Below are 17,152 nucleotides of genomic sequence, written 5' to 3'. Positions count from 1 at the left end.
ATGTGTGTATGTTTCTCACCGGGGCCAATTTCGGAGTCGATATAGCTAGGTCCGTCTGTCTCTCTGTCCGTCTACATCCATGCAAACTACCCTCTTTGCTTTCGTCACGACATCGATTTACTAAAGTAAGTTAATATTTCGGAAGCGGCGGTTAAAACTATTCGACTGTCTTAATTATATGTACACACTATAAAAACACCGGATCGAATGTTACCAAACCTGTTTGGCCTCAATGAGATGAAACTATGCGCATATGCTTATTTGGACATGACTTTAAAGCAAGCAAAACAAATATATATCTGAATATATTTGTTATCTAAATGGCACACGAATTTAGTTAAGATAAGAGTGTAAGCAAGTGAGCCAAAGTTGTGCATTGTCATATAACTACGTAACAGAACTCGTGAGAATCTTAAGAAAATTACAAATAAGACCACATGGTAGCAGTGAAAATAATGATACAGCACAAAGATTGGACATATCATCATATCATTGTTTTTGCGTTACATATCAGTTGATTACATCATCGCTACGATGGTTATCAACGAGTTAGCATGGAAAGTTTACACGAGCTGATAGTGTAATGCGTACCCTACAAAAAACAATGATATGCAAATGTATGTGATCTTAACCATCCCCAAGGTCAACAAATTTCAGCACGCAGCAATATTCTTGCTTTTAGTTAGAGGTATGATAAATATGAAGCGGTGTAGGCTTGGGCTTTAGTATGATAATTTTGGAAAATTTAAGAGTAAGATAATGAAAAGCTTATTGGAATGATCTTATATGATTATATCACCAAATTTATAACAGGCGATTCTCATTCACACCCATTTTATAATCAATAAAATAATTAAATTGGAATTTTTAATAATAAATACCCTAACAGCATTTGCACGAGACCTCGCCTTACGTTAACGACTCATGATTAGCTAAACAGTTTCAATTACTCAGCTTGTAAAATAATTGGCAGTCGAGTGAATACGTGAGTGTACCACATAAACATACTATATGTTTTTTATGTACTGACAGATTAGACTCTTTACAAGCTACTCAGAAAATATGATTCGGAGAGCGCTGCACTTGTTATCTAAGCTTCACGAGTATAAAATGCAACTAGTTACGGCTTTGGCTCAGCATTTAATAAAGTTGACTCGCTGCGTTTACAATGCCTTACAAACCGGAAAGCAGCTACGATTCAGTGGGTAGAATCTGGAGTGGACAAGATGATCGAGCCTACTTTTCACCCCAACAATCAATTGGTGAGATCATCTTCCATGAAATGCGGCGGCATCCGAAGCTCATAGCTCAAGTAACTACTCAGGTGCCCAGATCATACATTACATAATACTAAGAAGTGTATCTCCCGATTAGATCTCCGACTCTGAAAACACTGTGTTGACCCGGCAGGAGCTCCATTTAAACTCGATGCGCGTGGCCAGCTATATGAGATCCTTGGGCCTACAGCAATCGGACATTGTGGGAATCATAGCGAGAAATACTACTCACATCTGCGCCGTGGCCTATGCATGTTTTTTCAATGGAATTGCCTTCCACTCGCTCAACATCATCTACGAGCAGGCGACCATTGAGAAGCTATTTGATATTACGAAGCCGCGTCTAATATTTTGCGATGGTGAAGACTATGAGAAAGTGAAATCAGCGACGGAAAACTTAAACGTGAAGATTATTACAATGCGTAACCATCAGATCGGATCCATTAGCATTGAGGAAGTGCTGGCTACGCCTGTAGAAGCGAACTTTGAACCCTCTCGTCTTGAGCAGGGAAATGATCAAACTCTGGCCATTCTCTGCTCCTCAGGCACCACGGGCATACCCAAGGCAGTGACCATCACGAACAGTCGCAAGATCCTAAACTGCACCAAGTAAGTAATGTCAAACTTTTAATCCATTATCCATAATAACCCGAACCTCTTAAAGTTACTTGACCACCGAAGACGTTCAGTTTTCGCTGAGCTCTCTAGATTGGGTGACAGGATTACTTACAGCAATAAGTTCAGGAGTGTACAGCACGAAACGAATTATAAGTACAAAACCCTTGGATCTTGTGGATTTTCTGCGAATCATTGAGGAGCACAAAGTCACGTGGGTATTACAGGCACCTTCCCACATGGCCATGTTGGTTAACTGCGCGGAATTCGAGAAAGCCAACCTGCAGAGTATTCGCTTCTATCTGTACGGAGGAAGTCGGTGCTCCTTAGAGGTGCAACAACGCCTACGAAGGCATCTGCGGAAAGACTGCCTTCATTTGGTGTACGGATTCACGGAGGCAGGCAGCATGGTGGCCATGAACTGGAACTTTGATGAAAAACCCAATTCCGTAGGTCGCTTGGGAGACGGTTATAAGCTTAAGATATTGAACGAACAGGGAGAGACTGTCGGACCGAACGAAGTGGGAGAGATATGCGTTTATAGTGGCCAATATTGGGCCGGATATTATGGAAATCCCGAGGAAACTCACAATGTATGCGACTCAGAGCAGTGGATGCACACTGGCGACTTGGGCTACATGGATGACGATTGTTTCCTCTACATAGTTGATCGAAAAAAAGATATGCTTAAGTACCAGAATATAATGTACTATCCACATGAAATCGAAGAGGTCATCTCCCAGATGCCAGGTGTGGCAGAAGTCTGTGTGTTTGGAATTTGGGATGAAACCAATGGCGACGAGGCGGCTGCTGCTGTGGTCAAGAGAATCGGAACAGATATACAAGCCGAGGATGTGGTGGACTATGTGCGGAAGCATATCTCTGTAAGTTACAAGCATTTGCATGCAGGTGCCATCATCGTGGACGATCTGCAGAGGAGCGCCAATGGCAAAACCAATCGGCAAGCTACAAAGAATTATTTTATAGAAGTTAAGAACAAATGACAAAGCGCATGCTTAAAACTTTTACTGATTTAAAAAATAAAAACATCAAAAAAGCACATATTTATCTTGAACGTAGATATCCAAAAACAGTTCAATCACAAACTGCTTGCTTTGTGGCCTGATTGCAAGCAGTTCAGTCCTTGCCAGGCGGTTAAATTTGCCAGGAGATAAACGAGAATAAGAGAAAAACTGGTAACTTTTTTAAATTTACATGTAGATAGTAGCACGGCCAACAACAGACTGTGTTACCAACTCGAGTAAGACTTTTGGCGAGTCACGATTAGCTCAACAATTCTATAATAAAATTACATGCCATATTTACATATATATTCGCTTTAATAGGCTACACGTTTGCTGTTAAGCTTTTTTTTCAATTTGTAAAATGAATTGGAGTGAACTACTGTTATCTAAGATTTAAATGCACGCTATCTGTGTGTATAAAAAGGCTGCCAGATTCACTTTCGTGTCATCAGTTAATAAAGTCAACTAGTTGCTTTCACAATGTCTTACAAGCCGGAGAGCACTTACGATGCGGAGCGCAAAATCTGGAGTGGAAAAGATGAATGTGAATACTTTGCACCCCATCTGTCCATTGGGGAGATCATTTTTCATGAAATGCGACGTCATCCAAAGCTGATAGCTCAAGTAAGTACTTAGCTGCGCAATCTATTGATCACCTTCTTAACAGCTTTGTGTTTCCCGACTAGATCTCGGACACTGAAAACACTGTACTGACAAGGGAGGAGCTCCATTTGAATTCGATGCGCGTGGCCAGCTATATGAGATCCTTGGGTTTGCAGCAATCAGACATTGTGGGAATAATAGCGCGAAATACAACACACATCTTTGCCGTGGCCTATGCATGTTTTTTCAATGGGATTGCCTTCCACTCACTCAACATCACCTATGAGAAAACGACCATTGAGAAGCTCTTTGACATTACGAAGCCACGTTTAATATTTTGCGATGGTGAAGACTATGAGAAAGTGAAATTGGCTACGGAAAACTTAAGCGTGAAGATTATCACAATGCGTAACCATCAGATCGGATCCACTAGCATTGAGGAAGTGCTGTCTACGCCTGTAGAAGCGAACTTTCAACCCGCTCGTCTTGAGCAGGGAAATGATCAAACTCTGGCCATTCTCTGCTCCTCAGGCACCACGGGCATACCCAAAGCAGTAACCATCACCAATAGTCGCAGGATCCTAAACATGAACACGTAAGTCAAGTCAACAAAATAACAAAAAATATATTTAACATACTTATTTCGAACAATCTTAGAAATCTGACCACAGCTGACGTTCAGTACACGCACAGTTCTTTAGACTGGGTGACAGGAGTTCTGACCACGGTCACTTCGGGAATATACAGCACCAAACGCATTATAGCCGATAATCCCTTCGATCCTGCGCGTCTTCTGCGCATTATTGAGGAGCACAAAGTCACGTGGCTGATGCAGGCACCTTCCCACTTGGCTATGACTGCCAATTGCCCTGAATTTGAACAATCCAACCTGCAAAGCTTACAGCACTACTTTTACGGAGGTGGTCACTGCTCCTTGGACGCGCAACATAAAATAAGGAGTCGTTTGCAACGCGATTGCATGCATTTAATGTACGGTTTTACAGAGGTAGGAAGTGCTATAGCCGTAAACTTTAACTTTGACGAGAAACCTAAATCGGTTGGACAACTGCTGGATGGCTTCAAGCTGAAGATAATTGATGATCAGGGACAGCCCCTAGGACCAAACGAAGTTGGCGAAATATGCGTCTATTCTGGTCAATATTGGGCCGGTTATTACGGAAATCCTGAAGAGACAAACAAAATACTTGACTCGACTCTATGGTTTCACAGTGGCGACCTTGGTTACATGGATGACGAGGGTTTCCTCTACATTGTGGAGCGGAAAAAAGAAATGCTCAAGTACCAGAACATCATGTATTACCCAAACGAAATAGAAGATGTGATTGCTCAGATGCCAGAAGTGGCAGAGGTTTGTGTCTTTGGCGTCTGGGATCAATTCAACGGCGACGAGGCCGCTGCGGCTGTGGTGAAGAAGATTGGATCCAACATACACGCACAAGACGTGGTGGACTATGTGGAGCAGCATTGCACTGCTAAGTATAAACATTTACATGGGGGTGCCATCGTAGTGGAAGACCTGAAGCGTACTGCCAACGGTAAAACTAATCGTCAGGCCACAAAGGCTTATTTTCTCGAGGTTAAAGGTAGAAATTAAATGTACTCAGCTAATAGCGGACAGCTTTAGGAAAATTCAATAAAACAGACCTACTTAGCAACAAAAATTAATATTTGTTTTTAACTAAGTTGCTGCTGAAATCTTTGTGGACGATTTGTAGCGTGCGCCAATAACGTAATCAATCGACAGGCCACAAAGATTTGTATTCTACAAGTAAAGAACAAATAACAGAAATAAAACTTTATAACAAAACGAGTTTTTGTTTAAAAGTTGATGTTACCGCCTTGTCGTTGAGAACTGTTTGCAATTTAATACGAATACGAACGAGCTGTTTTTATCAACGATTTGCAAGCACGCTATCAAAGAGTATAAAACTGCTATTAGATTCACGTTCGTGTCATTAGTTAACAAAGTGAACTAGTTGCTTTCGCAATGATTTGCAGACCGGACAACACCTACGATGCGGAGCACAGAATCTGGAATGGTCAGCAGGAAAGTGAATATTTTGCACCCGATCTGTCCATTGGGGAGATCATTTTTCATGAAATGCGACGTCATCCAAAGCTGATAGCTCAAGTAAGTACTTACCTGCATAATCTATTGATCACCTTCTTAACAGCTTTGTGTTTCCCGACTAGATCTCGGACACTGAAAACACTGTACTGACAAGGGAGGAGCTCCATTTGAATTCGATGCGCGTGGCCAGCTATATGAGATCCTTGGGTTTGCAGCAATCAGACATTGTGGGAATAATAGCGCGAAATACAACACACATCTTTGCCGTGGCCTATGCATGTTTTTTCAATGGGATTGCCTTCCACTCACTCAACATCACCTATGAGAAAACGACCATTGAGAAGCTCTTTGATATTACAAAGCCACGTTTAATATTTTGCGATGGTGAAGACTATGAGAAAGTGAAATTGGCCACGGAAAAGTTAAACGTGAAGATTATTACAATGCGTAACCATCCGATCGGATCCACTAGCATTGAGGAAGTGCTGTCTACGCCTGTAGAAGCGAACTTTCAACCCGCTCGTCTTGAGCAGGGAAATGATCAAACTCTGGCCATTCTCTGCTCATCAGGCACCACGGGTATACCCAAAGCAGTGACCATCACGAATAGTCGCAGGATCCTAAACATGAACACGTAAGTCAAGTCAACAAAATAACAAAAAATATATTTTATATATTTTGAACTTCCTTAGACATCTGACCACTGCTGACGTTCAATACACGCACAGTTCTTTAGACTGGGTGACAGGAGTTCTGACCACGGTCACTTCGGGAATATACAGCACCAAACGCATTATAGCCGATAATCCCTTCGATCCTGCGCGTCTTCTGCGCATTATTGAGGAGCACAAAGTCACGTGGCTGATGCAGGCACCTTCCCACTTGGCTATGACTGCCAATTGCCCTGAATTTGAGCAATCCAACCTGCAAAGCTTACAGCACTACTTTTACGGAGGTGGTCACTGCTCCTTGGACGCGCAACATAAAATAAGGAGTCGTTTGCAACGCGATTGCATGCATTTAATGTACGGTTTTACAGAGGTAGGAAGTGCTATAGCCGTAAACTTTAACTTTGACGAGAAACCTAAATCGGTTGGACAACTGCTGGATGGCTTCAAGCTGAAGATAATTGATGATCAGGGACAGCCCCTAGGACCAAACGAAGTTGGCGAAATATGCGTCTATTCTGGTCAATATTGGGCCGGTTATTACGGAAATCCTGAAGAGACACACAAAATACTTGACTCGACTCTATGGTTTCACAGTGGCGACCTTGGTTACATGGATGACGAGGGTTTCCTCTACATTGTGGAGCGGAAAAAGGAAATGCTCAAGTACCAGAACATCATGTATTACCCAAACGAAATAGAAGATGTGATTGCCCAGATGCCAGAAGTGGCAGAGGTCTGTGTCTTTGGCGTCTGGGATCAATTCAACGGCGACGAGGCCGCTGCGGCTGTGGTGAAGAAGATTGGATCCAACATACACGCACAAGACGTGGTGGACTATGTGGAGCAGCATTGCACTGCTAAGTATAAACATTTACATGGGGGTGCCATCGTAGTGGAAGACCTGAAGCGTACTGCGAATGGTAAAACTAATCGTCAGGCCACAAAGGCTTATTTTCTCGAGGTTAATGGTAGAAATTAAATGTACTCAGCTAATAGCGGACAGCTTTAAGAAAATACAATAAAACAGACCTACTTAGCAACAAAAATTAATATTAGTTTTTACCTAAGTTGCAGCTGAAATCATTGTGGACGATTTGGAGCCTGCGCCAATAACGTAATCGATCGACAGGCCACAAAGATTTGTATTCTACAAGTAAAGAACAAATAACAGAAAAAAAACTTTATAACAAAACGATTTTTTGTTTAAAGGTTGATGTCATCCGATAACAGTTTGATTTAAAACTGCTCGCTTCATGTCCTGATTGGAAGCAGTTTAATCCTTGACAGGTGGATAAATTTGCCAGGAGATATAAGCAAAGGAGAGGGGAAAAGTATTTCTAATTTTCTATATTAAATCGCGAACATTAGATTTACTTGTAGATCACAGCAATGTCAACAATAGACTGCGTTGGCGATTCGTTAAGTATAGCTTAAAATGTTGTCGAGTCACGATTAGCTCAACAATTTAAAATTAAAACTCATTTGAGTGAATTAAAAGCATGCTTTGCTTACATATATATGCACATTGATAAGTAACCGCCTTGTCGTTGTTTGCAATGTAATACGAATACGAACGAGCTATTTTTATACGAAGCACGCTATCAACGAGTATAAAAATGCTATTAGATTCACGTTCGTGTCATTAGTTAACAAAGTGAACTTGTTGCATTCACAATGATTTACAGACCGGACAACACCTACGATGCGGAGCACAGAATCTGGAATGGTCAGCAGGAAAGTGAATATTTTGCACCCGATCTGTCCATTGGGGAGATCATTTTTCATGAAATGCGACGTCATCCAAAGCTGATAGCTCAAGTAAGTACTTACCTGCACAATCTATAGATTACCTAATTATCACCTTTGTGTGTTCTGATTAGATCTCTGACACTGAAAACACTGTACTGACAAGGGAGGAGCTCCATTTGAATTCGATGCGAGTGGCCAGCTATATGAGATCCTTGGGTTTGCAGCAATCGGACATTGTGGGAATAATAGCGCGAAATACTACGCACATCTTCGCCGTGGCCTATGCATGTTTTTTCAATGGAATTGCCTTCCACTCCCTCAACATATCCTATGAACAGGCGACCACTGAGAAGCTATTTAATATTACAAAGCCACGAATTATATTTTGCGATGGTGAAGACTATGAGAAAGTGAAATTGGCCACGGAAAAGTTAAACGTGAAGATTATTACAATGCGTAACCATCAGATCGGATCCACTAGCATTGAGGAAGTGCTGTCTACGCCTGTAGAAGCGAACTTTCAACCCGCTCGTCTTGAGCAGGGAAATGATCAAACTCTGGCCGTTCTCTGTTCTTCAGGCACCACGGGTATACCCAAAGCAGTGACCATCACCAACAGTCGCAGGATCCTAAACTGCAGCACGTAAGTCAAGTCAACAAAATAACAAAAAATATATTTAATATACTTATTTTGAACAATCTTAGAAATCTGACCACAGCTGACGTTCAGTACACGCACAGTACTCTAGACTGGGTGACCGGACTCGTGACCACGGTCACTTCGGGAATATACAGCACCAAGCGCATTATAGCTGACAATTCTTTTGATCCTGCGCGTCTTCTGCGCATTATTGAGGAGCACAAAGTCACGTGGCTCATGCAGGCACCTTCCCACTTGGCTATGACTGCCAATTGCCCGGAATTTGAGCAGGCCGACCTACTAAGCATACGGTCCTATTTTTACGGAGGTGGCCGATGCTCCTTGGAGGCCCAACATAAAATAAGGAGTCGTTTGCGCCGTGATTGCATGAGATTGGCTTATGGCTTCACAGAGTTAGGAAGTATGGTATCTATGAACTGGCATTTTGATGAAAAACCCAATTCGGTTGGCCGTTTGATGGATGGCTTCAAGCTGAAGATACTCGATGATCAGGGACAGCCCCTAGGACCAAACGAAGTTGGCGAAATATGCGTCAATTCTGGTCAATATTGGGCAGGATATTATGAAAATCCCGAGGAGACACACAATATACGTGACTCGACTCTATGGTTTCACAGTGGGGACCTTGGTTACATGGATGACGAGGGTTTCCTCTACATTGTGGAGCGGAAAAAGGAAATGCTCAAGTACCAGAACATCATGTATTACCCAAACGAAATAGAAGATGTGATTGCTCAGATGCCAGAAGTGGCAGACGTCTGTGTCTTTGGCGTCTGGGATCAATTCAACGGCGACGAGGCCGCTGCGGCTGTGGTGAAGAAGATTGGATCCAACATACACGCACAAGACGTGGTGGACTATGTGGAGCAGCATTGCACTGCTAAGTATAAACATTTACATGGGGGTGCCATCGTAGTGGAAGACCTGAAGCGTACTGCCACCGGTAAAACTAATCGTCAGGCCACAAAGGCTTATTTTCTCGAAGTAAGATACAGAAATTAAATTAATCGAGCACAACCTTTGAGATTATATATATCTGTAAAGCAATTTAAATATTTGTTAGTTTTTCCTTGAACAAAATATTCACTTACAACATTTATTTAAATAAATTGAACAATAGGGGGAATTCTTATACCCTGAACCCATTAAAAATGGGTAAAATAAATATAATCTGCTCCTCCTAGTGCCCGCACAGTACGAGTTTTTTTCCCCGGATCCAAATAATCGATAAAAACCGATATCGAAATCCTACTTTTTGAGCAAAAATTGTAAGTTATAAGAGCTAGAGTAACCAAACTTGACTCTAGAATAGTATAATATATATCAAGTATTTTTCATTTTTTAGCTATCGCCACCAGAGATAAGAGTTTCTGTATACATGTACGCACATACCCACACATACATACATACTCATGTTTACACACAAGAGAATTGCAATTGCGATTGTATCGTATGCTATGTATGTGCTGCCTTTTTCTTACAGCCTTTATTCACTAGCCACCAACTCTTGGTATGGCTGCAAGCTATAAGCGATGGGGATCAGTTCGGCGCGGGGCGCAAGTTATTTTTTATTAATGCTAGTTGTATATGTACAAGTACAAGTAGTAGAAGATCGCAAAGTGGAACTTTTCAACACTGTAACTATCAATCTGCGCGCGTAATTTAAGAATTATATTTCGTACATGTTTATTAAAGTTACATGATTTGAATTATTAATAATGCTGCTCATATAAAATTACCAGATGTAAATGAGGTTGACTAATGCATTAATAATAATAATTATTAGATTAATGTTGTTATATGTGTGATTCTAATAGTTAATTGATTAGCTCGCGCATTTTCATATGTACATATATCAAATCGTTGTGGTGGTATATCGAGTATTTTCCAACACTCTTACTTCAAATGTGCTGAGAGGAAGTAGTAATCGATTTGCGATTTTTTTTCCGATTCATTGGCAGTTTGCAGGGTTTCGAAGGAGGACCCTAACTTACCCTGAACCCATTGAAAATGGGTAAAATGGTAAATTGTTTTTTTTCCAAATGTATGAACGCAAGGATCTCTGAACCTATAAGAACTAGATACTTTAATTTTTGAACTTAGGTCCGTCTGGTACCCGCGCAGTACAAGATTCCGATAATCAATAACTTGGTGTTGGTAGAAGAGGGTTCAGGCAAAGACAATATAAACACTAAGATGAGTAACGCCCATGCATTTGCATGCGACGCAAAATTTCTATTTCTTCAAAATATGTATATATGTATGTATGTGTTGTTATTCACTGCTCTGGCTTTGGCTGGTGAAGAAATAAATTTTGTTAGTTTTCTAGCGCTGAACATGACCTATCCCAAATTTGTGTTGACATATGAATGCATGTTGCTGCGCTGAATTTCTGTGCTACAAAGCGCCATTAACACACGTTGTCATTTTTTGGAACTACAGCAGCAAGAATACACTGCTCGATAAACTGCTTGTGTATACTGCTTGCGTGCATTGCTTTATCGCATAAAGCAAAATGCTTTTTGAGACAACAAAAAAAAATTGCAAACACAAAAAGTTAGTACAGGAATATTTGTAATTAAATTATAAATGATTAAATAAATTGTATATAGTAATTATTTGAAAGGAGACACTGTAGAATATTTGATTAAATTCATTTTAACTATTATATTTTTATCATAAACATCATCGGTTGAGCAAAGATAATTTTAACGAAGCCAACTAAAGGCTAACATATCATGAAATTAATGGCCCTTGCTATCAGCTGGACAGCTTTTCGGCTTATCATCAAACATTGCTTATATCTCGAGCTTTTTGCTAGGTGACGTTTGTTACCCGTTTGATAGGGTGGCGGTTGCCCAGGTGGCGACCACGCAACGGTCGGCAGTTGCTGAACGACTTGCACGACGCTCGGACACCCTCACATCAAATCGACGGCTCTTATCAGTTATCAGCGAACATGGAGGGCGGCCCCAGCATGCAGTTCGATAAATATACAAAAATTTGGAGTGGACCAAGGCCGGCGCATTTCTTTGACGCCGATTGCTCCATTGGCAAAATACTCTTTGCCTTTATGCGCAATCATCCGGCGAGCCTCTGCCAGGTGGGGCTAACACTAAAAAAGTGACGAACATAATTAACTTGAGTTCTTTCACTTTCAGATTTCAGACACGGAGGGCACAGCCTTGACCAATGGCGAGGCCATCAGCTTTGCCATACGCATCGCCCAGCAACTGAAGGCGATGCATCTGCGACAGGACGACGTCGTTGGCATTGCGGGCACCAACACCACATATCTGATGCCAGTGGTGCTGGGCTGTCTGCTCAATGGCACACCCTTTCATGCTGTCAGCCCCTGGCACGATGAGGCCACCTTCAAGCATTTGTTCTGCATCACCCGACCGCGCATCATTTTTTGCGATGGCACCGTCTATGACAGACTCAGCGCCATTGCCAAAATGCTAAAGGCGCCCGTTTATACGCTCAAGGATCATCGAATCCAACTGCCGCGCATTGAGGATCTCCTAGAGCCCACCAAACAGGAACTGCACTATATGTAAGTAAATACACGCATAAAACAAAAAAGAAGCAATATGCTCTTCAGTTTTATATAAAAAATGTAGGCATTTTCCCCCTAAAACAAACAAAAATTGTGGGAAAGAAAATATTCTTGAAAATATCCTCAAAAATACTGTGAGGAAATCATTAAAAAACTATATTTCATTGAAAGATGTACGAAATATACAAATGAAATTGTTTTTACTCCCCAAAACATTATTCAAATTTAAATCCATTTTTTCGAATTGCGAATTTGGAGGTAAAAAAATTTAGCGCATATATTTTGTGCATTAAAGACTTTTTTTAAGCGAAGCATATATCATTTTATTTATTTTTTTTTGAAAAATGAAAAGTTCTTCAAAAACATTGCAATGCATTCAAAAAGTATGGAAACTTATCAAAAAAAAAGTCAGGAAATATTTAAAAACCCAATAAAAAATCCAACGATACCCAAATTCAGATCAAAGCAAGAGATAATTATAAAAAAATATTTTTTATATTTATCTCCATAATGAAAGTCATTCAAACTCAATTTTAATCAGAAGATAGAATTAATATTACTTTTCAAGTATTTGCAACGATCTGTGAAAGTTTTTGCTAACTTTCTGAAATGCGCCTAAAAACTATTTCAAGAATTATTTTACTTGGCTGAAATAACGCACTTCTTTTTTTGTAGTGTAGCTTATTTATCGCAAATTTATTGCTAAACTTTATTCTTTGCTTACAGACCGGAACCCCTGATGCTGGGCGGCGATCAAACCGTGGCTATACTCTGCACCTCCGGCACGACGGGCTTGCCCAAAGCGGTTTGCATTTCGAACTCCGCTTGCCTGTTCGATTTTGGGTAAGCATTCTGAATTCCAAATTCCTAGAAGCTGTATACTTATTGGTACTCCTTCTCTGCAGCTTTGTCACCGGCCAGGATGTGCTGCTGTCTTTTAGCACGATCGACTGGGCGCCGGGTATGTTCAACATGCTGTTCAGCTGCTGCCATGGCTCGACGCGCGTCATCACCGACCGGGCCTATACGCCGGAATATATGCTGCAGCTGATCGAGAAATACAAGGTCACGCTGCTGACCCTGGCGCCCCAGCAGGCCGCATCGCTGCTGAAGGCGCCCACGCTCAGCAAACAGAGATTGGCCAGCGTGCGCTTCATCAGCATTGGCGGCGGCAATTGCTATGTGGCCAATCTGTTAAAGCTGCAGGAATATCTGCTGAATGGTCAAATCTCCTATGGCTATGCCTTGACCGAATGCGGTGGTGTGGCGGCAAATATGGGCGTGGCCAAGCCCTCATCAGTGGGCAGAATTGTGCCCGGCGTTAAGGTGAAAATACTGGACGACGCCGGTCGCAGTCTGGGCCATGGCGAAACGGGTGAGATTCTGGTGCACAATGGCAAAGTATGGAATGGCTATTATGGCAATCCGAATGAATCGAAACGCATGCAGGACTATCAAGGCTGGTTCCATACCGCCGACATGGGCTACTTTGACAACGAGAACTTCTTGCACATTGTGGAACGCAAGCGGGACATGTTGCGCTTCCATGGCGCCCAATATTGCCCCTACGAAGTGGAGCAGGTCATAGCCGAGCTGCCGGATGTGATAGAGGCGTGTGTCTTTGGCCTGTGGAACGAGGTGGACGGTGATCCCGCTGCCGCAGCGGTTGTTAAGGTGCCCGGCAGTCGGCTCACCGAAATGGATATTGTGGAATATGTGGCCAAGCGTCTGGTGGTCACCCACAAGCAGCTTCACTGTGGTGTGTTCTTTTTGAACGAATTGCCCAAAACGGGCAGCGGCAAGGTGCTGCGCCAACAGGCCAGAGATCAGGCGTTGGGCAAAGAGTGGACCGACCATCGCAATGGACATTAATTGTTTATATTTTGGCTTAAGTCTTAGCGTTTAGGCATTTTATTTATTAAATGACTCACACATTCAAGTATTCAATCATTTGGTGAAAGGCATCGGAAACACTTTCCGGCCAAAAGTTGCTTTAGATAGGCGCAAGTATTCATTTTGGCTTTGTGCTTTTGTATTTTTTTGGCATTATCACGTGCTTATCTAGAAATGATTAGCTAACAAAAGCGATATGCTGGCAACCAAATACCAATGGGCACGAGGGTGGAACGAGGAACTAACTTTAATATATGACAAGCAAGAAATGTTCAATTAGTCAGTATGTTTAAGTACTGAGGAGATCCTAAATAATCAAAGAGTGTTAAATGCTTTACCGGCCTGTTATTTGTAAGCTTATCAGTCAATGTTATGAGCCGTCGTAAGATGTTAGGAGCATGTTAAATAGGTTTAGAGTATAGTTGAGTATAGCTTTCGAGCTTGACAAACTATCTTATGAACTTGAACGTTAATTGGATGTTAAAGAGCTGTCCAATTTTTAACAGTCAATTAATTGCGAGCTTATCAGACTATGTTATTAACTCTCGTAAAGTGTTAGGATAATGTTAATCAGCTGACCCTTAACACTCTGTTATTTGCGAACTTAACAGTCAATATTATAAGTCAACGTAAGATGTAAGGAGCATGTTAAATAGCTGTAGTTTGCAACTTTAACCGACTCTTAGCTATGTTTTTAACAGTCTGTTATTTGCAAGCCTAACAAACGAAAATGGTTAAGAGAATGTTAAAGAGCTGTAGAATTTCTAACTAGTAATATACAAGCTGAGTGGCAAGGCTTTAACAGTCAATTAATTGCGAACTTTACAGACTATGTTATAAACTCTCGTGAAGTGTTAAGAGAATGTTAATGAGCTGTAGAGTTTCCAGCCTAACCAGCTGTGTCAAGATTGTTAACACGCTGTTATCTGCGAGCTTACAGCCTATGTTAATAAATGCTAAGGAGCTGAAGACTTTTCAACTATAACATATAAATGGCAAGAAAGAACTCATAAAATGACTTGTAAAACCTAATGAGAATTTGTTTATGATTTTATTAGGTCTATATAAACAGCTCTCTATAAGTAAAGTGAAAGCGAAACACCCATCAAACGCATGTTAACAGAACTATATAAGAGTGATCTGCAGTAATAGCCAGATGAATTGTCGAAGTGGTCAATTATTAAGCCAAGTGAACAATAAGGGATCTGTTTTGAAACTTAAGGATGTAGAAATGTCTTATCCGAAGGCCACTGCAATGTTAATAAGAATAAAAAAAAGTGTATCCCTGAGAAGATCCCTCTGCACAATCTTTAGCTAAGCCTTCAAGTGTTCCTTGTACCTTTAGTAGAGATAAGTAGATCAACCAATTGCTACTAAGCTAGCCTAATGTATCGATCTGTCAACCCTCTCTGACATCTAAATTCATAGCTCCACTGATTAGTCGCATTTCAGTTCAACAACCCTTTAACCTTTGAATAGATGAAATGCGTGGGGGTATGCCTCTGCGGAAACTGATCGTATATAACATTTGATTGACAGCTAAGCTAAGTTGTACTTTGTACGTGATCTTGTCAGCATTGCAATTGGATACGTTTGGCCCCCTGCCCCCACCCGGCGTGAATCATGAGCACCGCTTGGGTGCAAACCCTAAAAATAAACTCGATGTTTGGATACGCCCTGCTGGAGCAACAACAGCAGCAGCAGCAGCAGAAACAATTAAACAGGCACTTAAGGCCAAAAATTGATTTCATTTCAGATCGCAAAGGATCGTTGATAATGATCGGGCGCTCTTAAGCTGATTGACAGTCGCGAGGCTGTTGTTTTCAATGTCAAGTTCATGAAATACAATCGCATTGGATATTTTTTTTCTTCTTCTTTTATTCGGGCATTTAGAGAGATATTTGTCACTGATCTTGGCAGCAATCATGTGGCTTTCCTGTTGTTGATGATCATGATCGCGGCCGCCTGCCTGTTCAGGCATATCAAATATGCAGGAAGTGCAAGACGTGGCCAATTGCATTAGTCTCGGTACGCCAGGGGCAACATTTCAAAGCTGCCTGGCGCCTGAGCCCAGCTTTGGTTAACCTGGCTTAACTTGACTGATCTTGTTCAGAGACAGAGAGATCGCCGAGCGTTTCTAATTGTCATGCAAATACCAATTATCATTTGTCAGTAATGCCACTTAGAATAATGTGTGTCTATGTATAATTAAATGCCAGCGAATGATTTCTGATCGATCATATCCACCAACCGCTATCTACGATCAGTGATCGCAACATAGATCAGAACTCTGAACTCAGCTCTTGCTGATTAATTCATTACCAACTGTCGACCAGCTTGTCAGTTACACATACGACAACAGCTGCTGGTTCGGATTTTACTATCTATAAAGTGTATATATATTATATGGGACCATAATTAACGTGTAAGTAAATGTTATTGCATTATATAAACAACTGTTGTGGCCGTATAAACTTATTTATGCCTGTCGTCTATGCTGTTTGAAGGATTGTTTAATTAGTTTTACCATTTGCATATGTCAAAGCAAAGAGCCCCCGCAGTTATCTTCACCCCCCGCAGAGCTTCTACACTATTAGCTCACTAGAAAAATCCTATTAAGTCATCTAATGCAGCGACTCATTAAAGAAAGTGCTGGCCAGCAATGGATTTGCATATACCCTAGAAAAATTGTATATATTTCTTTAGTCAAGCCAAAGCGTTAAATGCCATTTAAAATTTTTAAGGTACGACAAAATTCTTACAGTAGAAAAAATGACTTATTTTTACAAAAAACTTATTAACCATTTGAAGACTTGTCTAAGTTCCACAGCTTTTCACAGCCCACTTCTAATTGGTTTCTATGTTTATAACTATGTCGATTGGCCGAAATATTTGCGTGCAATAGAAAAACGTTTTTATGGTAACGAATTGAACTTTCATAAATCAACTGAACAGAAGATAATGCCAGCTGACAATCGAAGAATGGATTGAAAGAATATGGTTAGGA

At 41.1% G+C, this 17,152-nt stretch overlaps 5 protein-coding genes across 5 annotated transcripts; all 5 read left to right on the top strand.

The window, feature by feature from the left end:
* Nucleotides 1-1,132: 1,132 nt before the first annotated feature.
* On the top strand, nucleotides 1,133-2,954 carry LOC135432965 (uncharacterized). The gene is made up of 3 exons (XM_064688870.1): nucleotides 1,133-1,312; nucleotides 1,375-1,886; nucleotides 1,942-2,954. Exons 1-3 carry the CDS (start codon nucleotides 1,169-1,171, stop codon nucleotides 2,894-2,896), a joined length of 1,611 nt encoding a protein of 536 aa, XP_064544940.1. The 5' UTR covers nucleotides 1,133-1,168; the 3' UTR covers nucleotides 2,897-2,954.
* A 394-nt stretch (nucleotides 2,955-3,348) lies between these two features.
* On the top strand, nucleotides 3,349-5,202 carry LOC135432944 (uncharacterized). Its single transcript, XM_064688848.1, has 3 exons — nucleotides 3,349-3,541; nucleotides 3,604-4,115; nucleotides 4,178-5,202. Exons 1-3 carry the CDS (start codon nucleotides 3,398-3,400, stop codon nucleotides 5,133-5,135), a joined length of 1,614 nt encoding a protein of 537 aa, XP_064544918.1. The 5' UTR covers nucleotides 3,349-3,397; the 3' UTR covers nucleotides 5,136-5,202.
* Nucleotides 5,203-5,511: 309 nt separating this feature from the next.
* On the top strand, nucleotides 5,512-7,329 carry LOC135432934 (uncharacterized). The gene is made up of 3 exons (XM_064688843.1): nucleotides 5,512-5,672; nucleotides 5,735-6,246; nucleotides 6,305-7,329. The coding sequence occupies exons 1-3, from the start codon at nucleotides 5,529-5,531 to the stop codon at nucleotides 7,260-7,262; spliced, it is 1,614 nt and encodes a 537-aa protein (XP_064544913.1). The 5' UTR covers nucleotides 5,512-5,528; the 3' UTR covers nucleotides 7,263-7,329.
* A 580-nt stretch (nucleotides 7,330-7,909) lies between these two features.
* Nucleotides 7,910-9,885, top strand: LOC135432956 (uncharacterized). The gene is made up of 3 exons (XM_064688859.1): nucleotides 7,910-8,101; nucleotides 8,164-8,675; nucleotides 8,738-9,885. Exons 1-3 carry the CDS (start codon nucleotides 7,958-7,960, stop codon nucleotides 9,693-9,695), a joined length of 1,614 nt encoding a protein of 537 aa, XP_064544929.1. The 5' UTR covers nucleotides 7,910-7,957; the 3' UTR covers nucleotides 9,696-9,885.
* A 1,678-nt stretch (nucleotides 9,886-11,563) lies between these two features.
* Acsx4 (Acyl-CoA synthetase X4) lies at nucleotides 11,564-14,199 on the top strand. The gene is made up of 4 exons (XM_064695263.1): nucleotides 11,564-11,796; nucleotides 11,855-12,249; nucleotides 12,979-13,095; nucleotides 13,158-14,199. The coding sequence occupies exons 1-4, from the start codon at nucleotides 11,653-11,655 to the stop codon at nucleotides 14,122-14,124; spliced, it is 1,623 nt and encodes a 540-aa protein (XP_064551333.1). The 5' UTR covers nucleotides 11,564-11,652; the 3' UTR covers nucleotides 14,125-14,199.
* The last annotated feature ends 2,953 nt before the right edge of the window (nucleotides 14,200-17,152 follow it).

This window comes from Drosophila montana, unplaced genomic scaffold, assembly GCF_035044405.1.
Source record: "Drosophila montana isolate Dmon_TW-CO22-7 unplaced genomic scaffold, ASM3504440v1 contig_1505_1, whole genome shotgun sequence".
NCBI classification, from domain to species: domain Eukaryota; kingdom Metazoa; phylum Arthropoda; class Insecta; order Diptera; family Drosophilidae; genus Drosophila; species Drosophila montana.
This window is presented reverse-complemented; position numbering and strand designations above follow the sequence as displayed.